Source organism: Echinops telfairi, unplaced genomic scaffold, assembly GCF_000313985.2.
Source record: "Echinops telfairi isolate 266 unplaced genomic scaffold, ASM31398v2 ScPeMD7_53;HRSCAF=182, whole genome shotgun sequence".
Lineage (NCBI taxonomy): Eukaryota > Metazoa > Chordata > Mammalia > Afrosoricida > Tenrecidae > Echinops > Echinops telfairi.
The window spans coordinates 18,822,552-18,834,070 of record NW_022103951.1 but is presented as its reverse complement, the minus strand read 5'-3'; the positions used below and the strand labels follow the sequence as shown (position 1 = coordinate 18,834,070).

Sequence of the window (11,519 nt, the reverse complement as noted above, 5' to 3'; positions counted from 1 at the left end):
CCTGCTGTTTCAACCCTTTCATTGTAATCCCTCAGTGTACCATCCCTTATTCCACTTCCGGTCTGGTTCCTGTTCCCATTCCTCCTCCTGCCCTAACCCTCTGTCCTTTGTCCTTGGGTAAATGCTACCATTTGGGTCTTAAATGGTTGATTATTCTATTGAGGAGGTGAGTTCGGTTCCAGACCTGAAAGGTAAGAACTAGAGTCTTAAAGGTTCCATCAGTCTCTAGCCAGCCAGTACACCTGATCTCTTATGGCTTTGACTTCTGGTCCACATGTTTCTCGCGCTCTATGCAGGATCTTCTGATGTGATCCCATTCAGAGCAGTTGGTACCAGTAGCTAGGCATCATTCTAGTTCTTCTGGAGACTGCTGCCTGCATAGTCCATTAGACCACTGGACTGATGGTTAGAAATGTGTTTCTGAAATAAGTTTTCATAGAAAGTCAAGTCCTTGTGACTTAAGGAAGGTTTTACAGTTTTAGGTGATTTTAGCAAGTGCTCCTGTTTCACTGTAGTTGCTTCTAGTCCATTTTCTTGAAGAGCCAGCAAGGCGGCTTCTTTGCAGAGGTTTCTAAGGTCAGTTCCAGAGAAAAAACCTGTTCCTGCAGCGAGGCTTTCTGAAGCAACATCAGGTCCGACTGGCATGTTTTTTGTGCAGACTTCCCAAACAGAAAGCCTGCCCTTTTGATCTGGAGGTGGAATAGGAAGAATCTTATGTAATCTTCCAGGCCGTAGCAAGGCATCATCAGGTCTATTGTTTGCTGCAACAATCATGACCTTTTGATTAAAAACTTCTTGAAACCCTTCCTCTTCATTTTGTTTCAGCTCCTTGAGTTTATCCTGTTGATTTGATTGCCTTCAGTCCAACACCATCCAATTCATTCAGAAGAACAGAAAGAACTCGCTCTTGAACATCACAGCCAGTATTGCTGACTGATCGAGAACCCAAGATTGAACCAATTTTGTCCAAAAATATAATTGCTGGAGTGAGTATTTGCTGTTGTTTGTCGAAATGCCTGAGACAAGACTTTTTCTGAATACCCAACAAAAGGTGAGAAGAGATCAGCTCCACTGACAGACGTGAAAGAGCACCAGCAGTTGGTGGCCAGAGCCCTCACCAGGGAGGTTTTCACACACACCCCGGGGGTGGGGGGCATAGAGGAGAGCCCCCTTTGGCCCATCCTCACAAACTCTTGGGGGAATTTCAGAGGCCATTCAACCCTCTGTTTTCACTTCTGTTATCAAGACTGCCAATCTGCTCCCAGTCACCAGGTTTGATGTCCATCAATCCAATGGCACTGCGAAATGAAGAGGGCTGAATATTCTTAGAAGCTTCGAGGAAGTCTGTTTCATCAGTCACTGACTTGTCCCGATTCTCGTCACTGTGAAGCATAGCATGCAGGGCAGCCTCTCTACAGAGTGCTGTCAAGTCTGTGCCAACATAGCCAACTGTCATTTCTGCAAGGAGCCCCAAATCAACAAGACCGGAGATTGGCATCTTTGAGGTAATCACTTCCAGAATCGCTTTTCGTTGTTGAAGTGTAGGAGTCCCGATGACAACCATTCTTGTCTGGCAAGTAGTGTCAGGTGTCTTGAAAGCTTGCAAGTGGCCATGTATTCGTCTCCTGAATGGCCATGATCTCAGCAGCCAGGTCCTTGCAGAGGGCGGGACGAGGAGGAAGGAGAGAGCGTTTCTTTCTAATCAAGGCTTATAGAGACTTGGGGACATGCAAGCCCCTTGATGACAGGTAACCACATTGACAATAAGGATTTCTAAAGCTTGTATATTATCTCTGGTGGAAAGGATGCCAGATCAGTCCGAATACAATATGGCACCACCGAGGACCAAGCAAGGTGTGGTCCAGTTGTTCCTGAAGAAGATTGCCAATTTGCTACATTCAATACTGACTTGGTCATTTTTTCTGCAGAAAGACTGACTTACCCGCTGGAGTTTCCAATGCTAGCCTACACCTGATTAAAAGAGTCAGAGCAAGGGGCAGACTACCTGTTTCCGGGTGGATTCTTCCCATTTCCTGGCCTTTGAAAGGGCTTCCACAAATCTTCCACAGCTGTGTATCCTTGCAACCCTAGTCAGGTACGATTTCTCCACTGGCCTGGGCAAATCCGAGGGCTTCGTGTGGCTAACAGGCAGAAGCAGCGATTCCCAGGACACCAGGTGGCTATAACATCTTCTGTATTTTTGAATCTCTAGTGAAGAGGAGTCCCGCCCAGCCAACAACACTAACAACACCGAGGCTTGGGGAAAATCCGGAGGTGCGTTTTGTAGATCACCATAGTTCTTCACCCCGCACTGAGCAACAGTTTGTGCCTTGGGATGATGTAGACGTACTAATGAGTTCTTCAAGGGCGGGCCATGGCTCCTCCACATACTGGGATTGGTCTTCTGGGACTGAGTAGAGTGACAGCTCTTCGACCTGACGGAGATTTTGTTGGGGGTCCTTTGGAGCCGCCTAGGTTTTAAAGGTGAGGAGAGTCAGCCTGGGAGGCCTCACAGATCTCCAAGTGACCTTGGACATGTTGCTGACCGCCACAGCTCCGGAGGGTCACCCGACTACACTGCTTCTTAATATGACTGAACTATCGGAGTGCATGATATGTGGGTTATGTGCCAAGAAAAGTATTTTTAACGGGAGCGCTGGAGGGCAGCCCTTGCAGCATTTGGCTGCCAACTGAAATGCGGCCACTGAACCCCTGAGCAGCTCCTCCGGAGAAAGTTGGGACAGTCGGCTTCCGGAGATTAAACCCAAACCACAAAACCAAACCCACTGCCATCGAATCCATTCCAGCTCGTTACCCGTTGGACTGCTAACCACAAGGTCAGCAGTTCAAAGCCACTACTGTCTCCATGGGAGAAAAACTACTCTCGTAAAGAGTCCGTATTTGAAACCCACAGAGGGCAGTTCTATCCTGTCCTATCAGGTCACTGTGCATCTGAAAGGACTTGCCCGGAGTGAGTTTTGGCTATCCACCCCATGGAAGTTTTCCGAGGTGGTAAATTTTAACAGGAGCAGCTGCCGGCATCACCTTTGTCCCTCGGAGCCGCTTACCTAGAGGTCAGCAGCCCGGTGCTGACCACGCAGCATTACAGGGAAGCTACAGCACTACTGAGAAACCCACAGCTGTGGCTCTTCTCTGACTGGGTGAGCCAGCACTGCCTGAATGGCAGCAGGTGCCATGGAAACGCCAAGCTTATGCTTTGGGGGCTCTCATTGCCCTGGTGGGAGCCCTTAGGAATGAATTCAGGTGGCCACAGAAAGCAACCTTAGTGCTCACTTCGGCAGCACCTATACTAAAATGGGAACAATACAGAGAAGATTAGCTTGGCCCCTGCGCAGGGATGACACACAAATTCGTGAAGCGTTCCATATTTTTAAAAAAGAAAGAAAGAAAGCTCCCTTAATGGCCATCAGCCAGTGCGTCCCGCCCCCATTCTGCCCCCACCTCCTGTGCCAGGTGGGTTGGTGATGGCACCAGGGCCAGCTGTGGGCTGTGCTCCTCCATGCGCTGGAGCGTGGACGCATACGTGCATCACCGCAATATCTGGCGACTTCCTTCTGAGGAAGAGCAGCCCCTTGCCACGACTATTCATATCCCAGCAGGCTGGGGTCCCGTGCTATTGTAAGTTTTCATCAGCATCACGCGGTGGGCTGGGTGGAGCGAGCCTGAGTAAAGGAGAGGTGACACTTACATGCGCCTACCTCTGGTGCAGGGACAAGAGGCACCTGGTGACCATTGCCAGGGCAGCAGCAGATGACTCTGTCCCAGGGCCCCAAGTGACAGGCTGGGAGGGCAATCGCCCCGGGAGCCCCTAGTAGTCCGCACAGCATCTGAAGACCAGGGGACAGCAGGCGGAGCTCTGGGCGCCCAGAGCACCCTGGAGGAACGATGAAATAAAGGACCCTACAAATGCGGGCTTATTGCTTTCCCCAGAGCAATCTTTTGGGGAGCTCTGTCCTTGGGGGGAGAGGGGGCGGGGGCTGGCCCTTCCCAGCCCCCTCAGGCCACTATTTGGTGCGCTCAGGCTGTTAAACAAAATGTTATAAAACAAATAAAAGATTTCTCTGGAGAGTCTTGTAAGCAAGAGGACTTATGAGGTGGTGGAAATATGCTGGACTATTTCTAGATGGTATTATTGAATTAGATAAAAGTGTTTTTTTTTAATTTCTAATAAATAGGCATTGATGTAAGTTTGCGCTCCCTGGTGTCGTAGTGAGCTAGTGATGGGTCACTAACCAGACTGTCAGCAGTTGGAAACTACCAGAAGAGGCTTTCTGCTCCCTAAGGAAAAGGCATTCCAGGCTGTGAAATTCGCAGGGGCAGTTCTGCTCTGCCTGTCGGGTCCACAATGAGTCAAAATCCACTCGGTGGCAGTTTGCTTTTTTCTTTCATAACACTTACTAGCCCAAATATTCCAGGAGTTAATGAAGGCAATCTTGTTTGAGAAAGATTTTTCTTCTCTGTGGTTGTAGTGTAGAAGGGAGACCTCCGATATGATTTAAGGAAAGCATTTATTGACACGTGAACAGAAAAAGAGAAGACAAAGATGCATCATTGAGAAGAGGAAGACCAGTAGTGTGAGATCATATGGGCATCCCAACGCTGACAAAGAAGGGTAGGGTGAGGTCGGACCTGTGAGGACAGAGGAAACTGGAACGGAAACGTGATTGGCGTGAAAACAAGCCTTCCCACTCCCAGTTGAGACTATAGACGTGAAAATGGAACTGTGTTTGGGACATAGACATTGTGCTAGATTGAAGAACTCACAAGACTGGTTCAGTGACTTCCGACCAAGGCAGGCCAGGCACGACTCCGGACTGTGCCACCCCAGTACTCCAATGTGAATTGTAAGGCAAGCCCCAAGGGAAACTGCCCCTCCTTAGGCTGGCCAGGAGCGTGGTGGTAATCCACTTTCCAATGCACTCAGCCGGAGGGTGAGATTGTTCACATCCCTGGTTAATAAACCAAAAAACCAACTCCCAGCCATCGAGTCAATGCCAACCCATAGTGACCCTGTAGGACAGGGTAGAACTGCCCCGGTGGCTTGTCGAGACTGACCCTTGACAGGAGTAGGGAGCTTCATCTTCCTCCCATAGAGTGGCTGGGGCTTTCACATTGCTGATCTCTCGGATCGCAGCCCATCGCTAAAGCACTTTGCCCCCACGGAGCTCCTTCGTCCTGGTCAAGGGTGACAATGACTTCAGTGCAGCTTTAACGCAGGTCGGGACTCCGCAAATGGATTTGGGGCTGTCACTGTAACCCAGACCCTACTGCAAAACCGGAATTTAGACTCTTCTGCACTAGAGGATGATCATCTTAAAAACAGAACCCTTTAAAGTAACTTCAACCAAAGAAGTCCTCAAACTCACGGTCATTGAGGTGGTTGTGGGAGCACACAGCCCCATCTCTCTCTGGCAGAGCAACTGAGGGGTTTGAACCGCTGACCTTGTTCAGTGAGTAGCCCAGTACAACACCAGGGCTCCTCGCCATTTAAAAGATTTTGAGACAAGAAATATTCAAAGTTCTTTACAGTTTTTTTGTTTCATTTAATCAAGGTTATTGTGCCTCACAACTAAAAGTTTAATGGGATAATGCATAACAGTTTCCAAAAACCTCCACTATCACATGACACATAAAACAAAGAATTAGATTTATCATTGTTAAAATAATATTTTTCTTAATTATGATGTTAAATGATTCATCTCACTCTTTCTTCAATCTTCCTTGAAGGCAAGGGTCGACAAAATAAATCCCTGACTCAAAGCAAAGCTATGTGGTTTGGGAAAATGTATGTTTCATTTTCTCCAAGAATCTTTTATTTAAAATAACTAAAGTATTGTTTTCTAGTGCTATATATTAAACTCCTGACAAATCTGAAACTTTGAAGGAAGCCACAAAGGATTTGTTTGTGTTTCGTAGGAAAGGAAAATGTAAGGTGTTGAGATAAAATGAATGTTATTCCCAAGACTAAACAAGCTAGCACGCAAGATGATATCATGATTTCTTATTTTCATTGTGAACTTGGTCGGAACGTTGTTTCCTTTAAGTCTACCATCAGCAAAAACAGCAGTGTTTTGTTTGTATTTGTTTTTGGTAACTGGTATTTTTTCTTTTTCTTTTTTTGGTTACTGGTATTTTATTGGTTGTTTTGAGGATCAGTACAGAGACATTATAATTAATTTGTATGTCATTCTTTTTTCATGATGTTTGTTAGAATAAAATCAAAACCAAACTCAGTTTTCCAGCCATCAGTGGCTTCTGACTCATAATGACCCAGACAGGGTAGAACAGCCCCTGTGAATTTTTGAGACTGTAACTCTTTATTCTTTTCTTCAGGTTGTTAGAATAAGTAACCATTCCGTTGGCTCTGTTATCATCTCTTTTGATGCAGTTTGCTTGGAAGCGAGATTGGTAAGCACAATTATGTAACTAGGTCTCCTTGGTGGAGGTTCAAGGGAACACTGGACCGGGTGTGTTTTTAATGAGCATAATAACTAAGTCAGAAAACAAAGCAGTAGACCCTCCGTGAGTGCCCATATTGTTAAAAGTTTCTGTCAGATTTTTAGCATGAGTATAATGAGCTAAAGATTTCTACTTTTGGACACCCCCGGGATCACCCAGGCCACAGGCCCCGCCAGCACCCAGCACCTGGAGCAGCAGGGGAGCCTCGCGGAGGCGCCCTGCAGGTCACCCTGAAGATGGTCCTCGGCCTGAGCAGTGGGTGAAGCACTGGAGGAGAAGACTGGGTTTGAGAAGGGGACAGATGCCTTTCCGGTAGCAGACCCCAAATTACTGTATGCAGGCCATCCCTCAGTCATGGTGCCGCTCCCAGGGAACACGGAATTGATGAGAAAAACGCTGTGGGGGTTCATGGAGACAAAGTTAACGCACTGACACACCAGCACCAACCACGGCTCAACAATCAGCCTGCCACCGCCTCTGCAGGTAGTTCCTCTGCAGCAGCAGCCTTGGCTCAGGTGCCTGCCCCTGCCCCGCCTTGGCACCCACCCCCACGCCCATCACTCCAGCATCCACAACAGCACCCCCTGACCCCGCCCAGCCACTCCCATTCAGCAAGGGCCTGCTGCAGAGAAGCCAGCAGAAGCTCCCCTGGCTACTGGTCCAGCATCAACTAACAGGACATCAGGAGCTTCTCCCCAGCCAACCCTCTGTGAATTTGCACATGGACAGTCAGTGCTACGAGAGTATAGGAGCTGTGACTGTGTCCATAGGCTACGAGCCAGAGCATCATAGCAGCCCAGAGAGCAGTTTCAACAAGCCTGACCAAGGAGCAGGACCCTTTCCCTTTCCATGGGAATCCCTGGAGCTGGAGAAAGTCAGTCTGTGGTGCATCCCCTCAAGCAGCTAGTACTGGGGCACCTCCATCATCCGCAGTGGCTCCAGCGGCAGCAACGACCACAACAAGAAGTTAGGGAGGTCACCCTTTGGAATTTGGTGGAATTAACCTCAGTTCCAACAGATGAAGCAAATAGTCAACAGAATCCTTCCGTGCTTCCAGCATTGCTGCAACAGATAGGTCCTGTGTTAGTCTGGGTTGACTAGACAAACAAGTCCGGAAATGCTCATATGTATGTAAGAAAGAGCTTTATATGAAATAGTAATTGTATATTAAGAAAACATCCCAGACCAGTCCAGATCAAGTCCATAAGTTCGATATTAGCCCATATGACAGATACCAGTCTATCAGTTGCTCTTCAGACTCACAAAATACATGCAATGATGCTGAGTGCCGGAAGATCATAGTACAGTGCGTGGAAAGCCTTGTGGATCCAGTGGTGGAAGGAGCATCTCAGCGCTGGCATGGATCTCCATGTTGTTCCTCCAGTTCCAGGGCTCTGGTTCTATCAGTGTGTTTCCATGTGGCTTGTCAACAGGAATATCCAGCAGAGAGTTTTTCCGGCCTTCAGGGAGGAAGACAGAAGTTCCCAGAATCCTCAGGAGGACATGCTCATCCAGAGGCCTCATTGGCTAAGACTTCATTGACAGTCTGGACTCCACCCCTTCACTCAAGTTGACAGGAGATTATGTAACTGCCACAGGTCAAGAGAATCCTCAATGACTGTGGCACACTAGGCCACAGCAGGAGCATTGTATTCAGATGCTAATGACCCAGTGGAAGAAGCTGGTGCTCCAGGAGCAGGAGGGGGAGGAAATGCAGGGGCTGGAAGTGGTCACGTGGATGACGTTCAAGTAACACCTCAGGACAAAGCAGCTATCCAAACCTGAGAGGCCCTAGGTTGTCCTGAAGGACTTGCGCTATAAGCATCATTGCTTGTGAGAAGAATGAGAATTTGGCCGCCCGTTGTCTTCTACAGCAAATCGTTGATGAAGATTGAAAGGGACTTTTTTAAAAATCTAACACTTCACACCTGTGCACTGACTGTTCACTGGATTCTCTGGGACAATGGGGGCTCAAATCCACAACTGTTCAAAGAAGGTTGGTATTGTTGGATGGTTGGGGCTGGGGAGGGAGGTTTGGAGAATATATGGCAGAGATGCCTGCTTAAAATTGCAGACGGTGCAAATCCACACTGTGTAACATATTGAGCAACCAAAAATCCGTTTTTGTGGGTCTTTTTTTTTCTTCTGTAAAACAGTATTTAATTTTCCTAGGCTTCACTCCCCTTGGTGTAATAGCTGCAGGTGTTTTATGTAACGGCCTGCTTTGGATGTCTGTAACTGAACCTTGATTCGAGAGGAATCATTGCTCCCTCAAATCGACAGTCTCTCTCATGGCAACCCTGGAGAATGGCTTGGTGACTTTGCAAAAATGTCCCAACTGTTAACAAGAAATGCCACATCAGTGACGGTGACTGTTGCAGCTTCAAATATGTCTACACTTAAATACTATGTCTTTCATTGTAAATGCTTCTTCGGGAAGGGGAGAGGGGAACCTTTGTCTTTAAATGAAAATAAAGAATGCTATTGAAAACTGTCTGGATTGCCGAATGGTAGACCCTTCTAGCATGATGTGAGCAGCTCTACAAGTATAAGCAGGGTTATTTTCCCATTTACAATTTTTTTGGTTTGTTTTGGGAGGAAAACCTGGCAGGTGTCTAATTACGGTTTGCTTCATTGCTATATTGTAGTAAAAGGTGGAAAATGACCCTTGCATGTTTGCTTTCGAAGTGTCCCTTTGAGAAATGAGCACTTCCAGGGCCAATGGAAACACGCAGCGTTCACTTCCTATCTCTCTTCCTTCTTCCTGCCAGCCTGGAGGGCCAGCTGCTGCCTTTTGTGAACCCACAAGATGCTGTTCTGGTGGAATACAGAGGCAAATGAGTAAAACTAGGTTGCTGGCCTTTGTAAAGGTTTTTCTTCATTGGATAAGAACGTACCGTCATTGGTACAATCCTACTTTCATGAAGAGCACATGGGTGAAACTATGCCCAGCAGTTTGATTGCCGAGGAAAATCGGACCAGGAAAATCTGTCGGGACGTTTGGGAAATGGACCTGGAGGGAAAAAAACTCCGGAAAATATACAATCAGGGTGTGACAGATTAAAAGCAATATCTTCACAGCAATGTTGATCTTTACTCGGATTTTGTTTTTCTTGTGATTCGACGTCATTGTAACTGTTGCTTGTTCATAAATGGGGGGCGGTGGTCTGCTTGTCCATGGAAGTGTCTTCTGACTGAGTCGTAAGAGTATGTAGAGAAATTTTCCTTCCCTTAAGGTCAGATACTGAGTGAGAAAACGAATTTGCCCAGGTTCCCTGCGTAATGTTGCAATATTCTTAGCACAGAGGGCTGATGATTTCTATGCTTCTACGTCATGTCCTAGTAACCTGCCGCTGACAAAAATAAATGAAACCATGAATTTCCCCACAATGTTGTCATGTAGTTTATTTTCATGCGTTGGTTCCATAAACTTGATCAAGCCTTGAACGTTGCGTTCCCCATATGTTTTATAATGGATCATATGCAATGTATCAGGAAAATAAAATGAGAATATGTGAGTATGATTGTCCTTCAAGGCAGAGTACTGGGGTGAAAGGGGTGGCATTTCGGATTACTGAATGCCCAATATGACATTCAGCATGCTCGTCCCCTGCTGCTCAGAGCAGATGGAAATGGAGGAAGGAGGAGGGGAGAGGTGTAGAGGAGGAGAAGGGAGGGGAGGTGTAGGAGGAGGAGGAGGAGGGGAGAATGAGAAGCCAAACCAGACCCTTCTTTGTTTCAGGAAAGTGAGAGCAGAAGACTGGGGCCAGAGCCCTTGTCCTTGGTCGGAAACTACAGAGTGGGATGGCTCTGCAGACAGTTCGTGCCCAGATCTGACCCTTTTTGACCTTGCTTCTCTGTTTCCTGAAAGGGTTGAAGACACTAATAAACAAATAGACTTTTCACGGTGACCTCTTTACTGGACAGACCACTTGGTACATCTCTTCCTGTCCGTGGCCCTTTGACGTTGGAATTGGACGGGCTAGGTATTCTGCCCTCTAGTTCTTGCAGTGTGTTTATTGTGCTAGTGGCTCTCTGGAAACTGGGAGGAAGCCTAAGTTGATGTTTGCTAATCCCTGTGGTCCTCTGTTTCTTTCCCTGTGTGAAAGAACAGAAGCCTTCCACAACCTAACTTTTCTCCGCTACTCGATGGCTAGGCGTCTGGAAAATTGATTATACAATATTACATATGTATGTATGTGACGTATACTTTTTGCCTGTGTTAAACTTGTGTCACTAATAGTTATTGAGGTGGACACATTCACGTGTGGTAATTGTACACCCCCACAATGACTGAGCTTCTTTGGAATAAAAGTGTAGCACTGAGATCGTACACATTTACAGAAGGGCTGGTAGTTAAGTTAGTCTCAAAAGCGAGGCGAGTTTTACTCAATTTTGTATTCCCACACCAAAAATCCAAATCAAAACTCACTGTCACCCAGTGGGTTCCGACTCCCAGCAGGCCTTCCAGTGAGAAATAGCACTGTCCCTGCGGGTGTCTGACTGTCACTGTGGAAGGGACAAGGAAGCCACACCCTCTCCCCCAGAGCACCTGGTGGGTTCCAGCTGCTGGCCTTGTGGTCAGCATCCCGGCACATCACCATGAGTTACCAGGGCTCCTGCATTTACTCCCAGGGTGGACTGGGGGCAGAAAAAGGAATGGCTAAAATTACAAGAGAAAAGCAGTTTACACACATGATCTGAAACACAACCTCCATTTATGAAAATGGCTTTTTGCGGAAGGAGGAGCTCTGGTAGCGCAGAAGTTACGAATTCAGCTGTGACCCGCAAGGTCAGCAGTTCAAAACCGCCTGACGCACAGCAACAGGACAACTGCCTGGGGCTGCACCATGCTCCGGTGGTCCCTGTGCCTGAGCCCAGGGTGGCAGCCATGGCGTCCGTCCATCTCCTTGAGGGGCTGCCTCTTTGTCACTGCCCCCCACTCTACCAAGCACGGTGTCCTTCCCAGAGCCTGCGCTCTCCCGACAGCATGCCAAAGTTTGCAGGAAGTCTGGCCACCCTTGCCTCGAAGGAGCACG

General features: G+C 47.6%; 1 protein-coding gene, 1 non-coding gene and 2 pseudogenes across 2 annotated transcripts; 2 read left to right on the top strand and 2 right to left on the bottom strand.

The window, feature by feature from the left end:
- Positions 1 to 351: 351 nt before the first annotated feature.
- Positions 352 to 1,564, bottom strand: SPATA5L1 (spermatogenesis associated 5 like 1). The gene is given in 4 exon segments (XM_030885776.1): positions 352 to 856; positions 858 to 991; positions 993 to 1,237; positions 1,240 to 1,564. Coding segments are annotated over 4 exon segments (1,209 nt in total).
- A 437-nt stretch (positions 1,565 to 2,001) lies between these two features.
- On the bottom strand, positions 2,002 to 2,537 carry LOC115869816 (annotated as a pseudogene).
- Positions 2,538 to 3,286: 749 nt separating this feature from the next.
- LOC115869822 lies at positions 3,287 to 3,393 on the top strand. Its single transcript, XR_004046383.1, has one exon. It is a non-coding gene; the product is annotated as a U6 spliceosomal RNA (small nuclear RNA).
- Positions 3,394 to 4,605: 1,212 nt separating this feature from the next.
- Positions 4,606 to 8,375, top strand: LOC123521736 (annotated as a pseudogene).
- Positions 8,376 to 11,519: the final 3,144 nt, after the last annotated feature.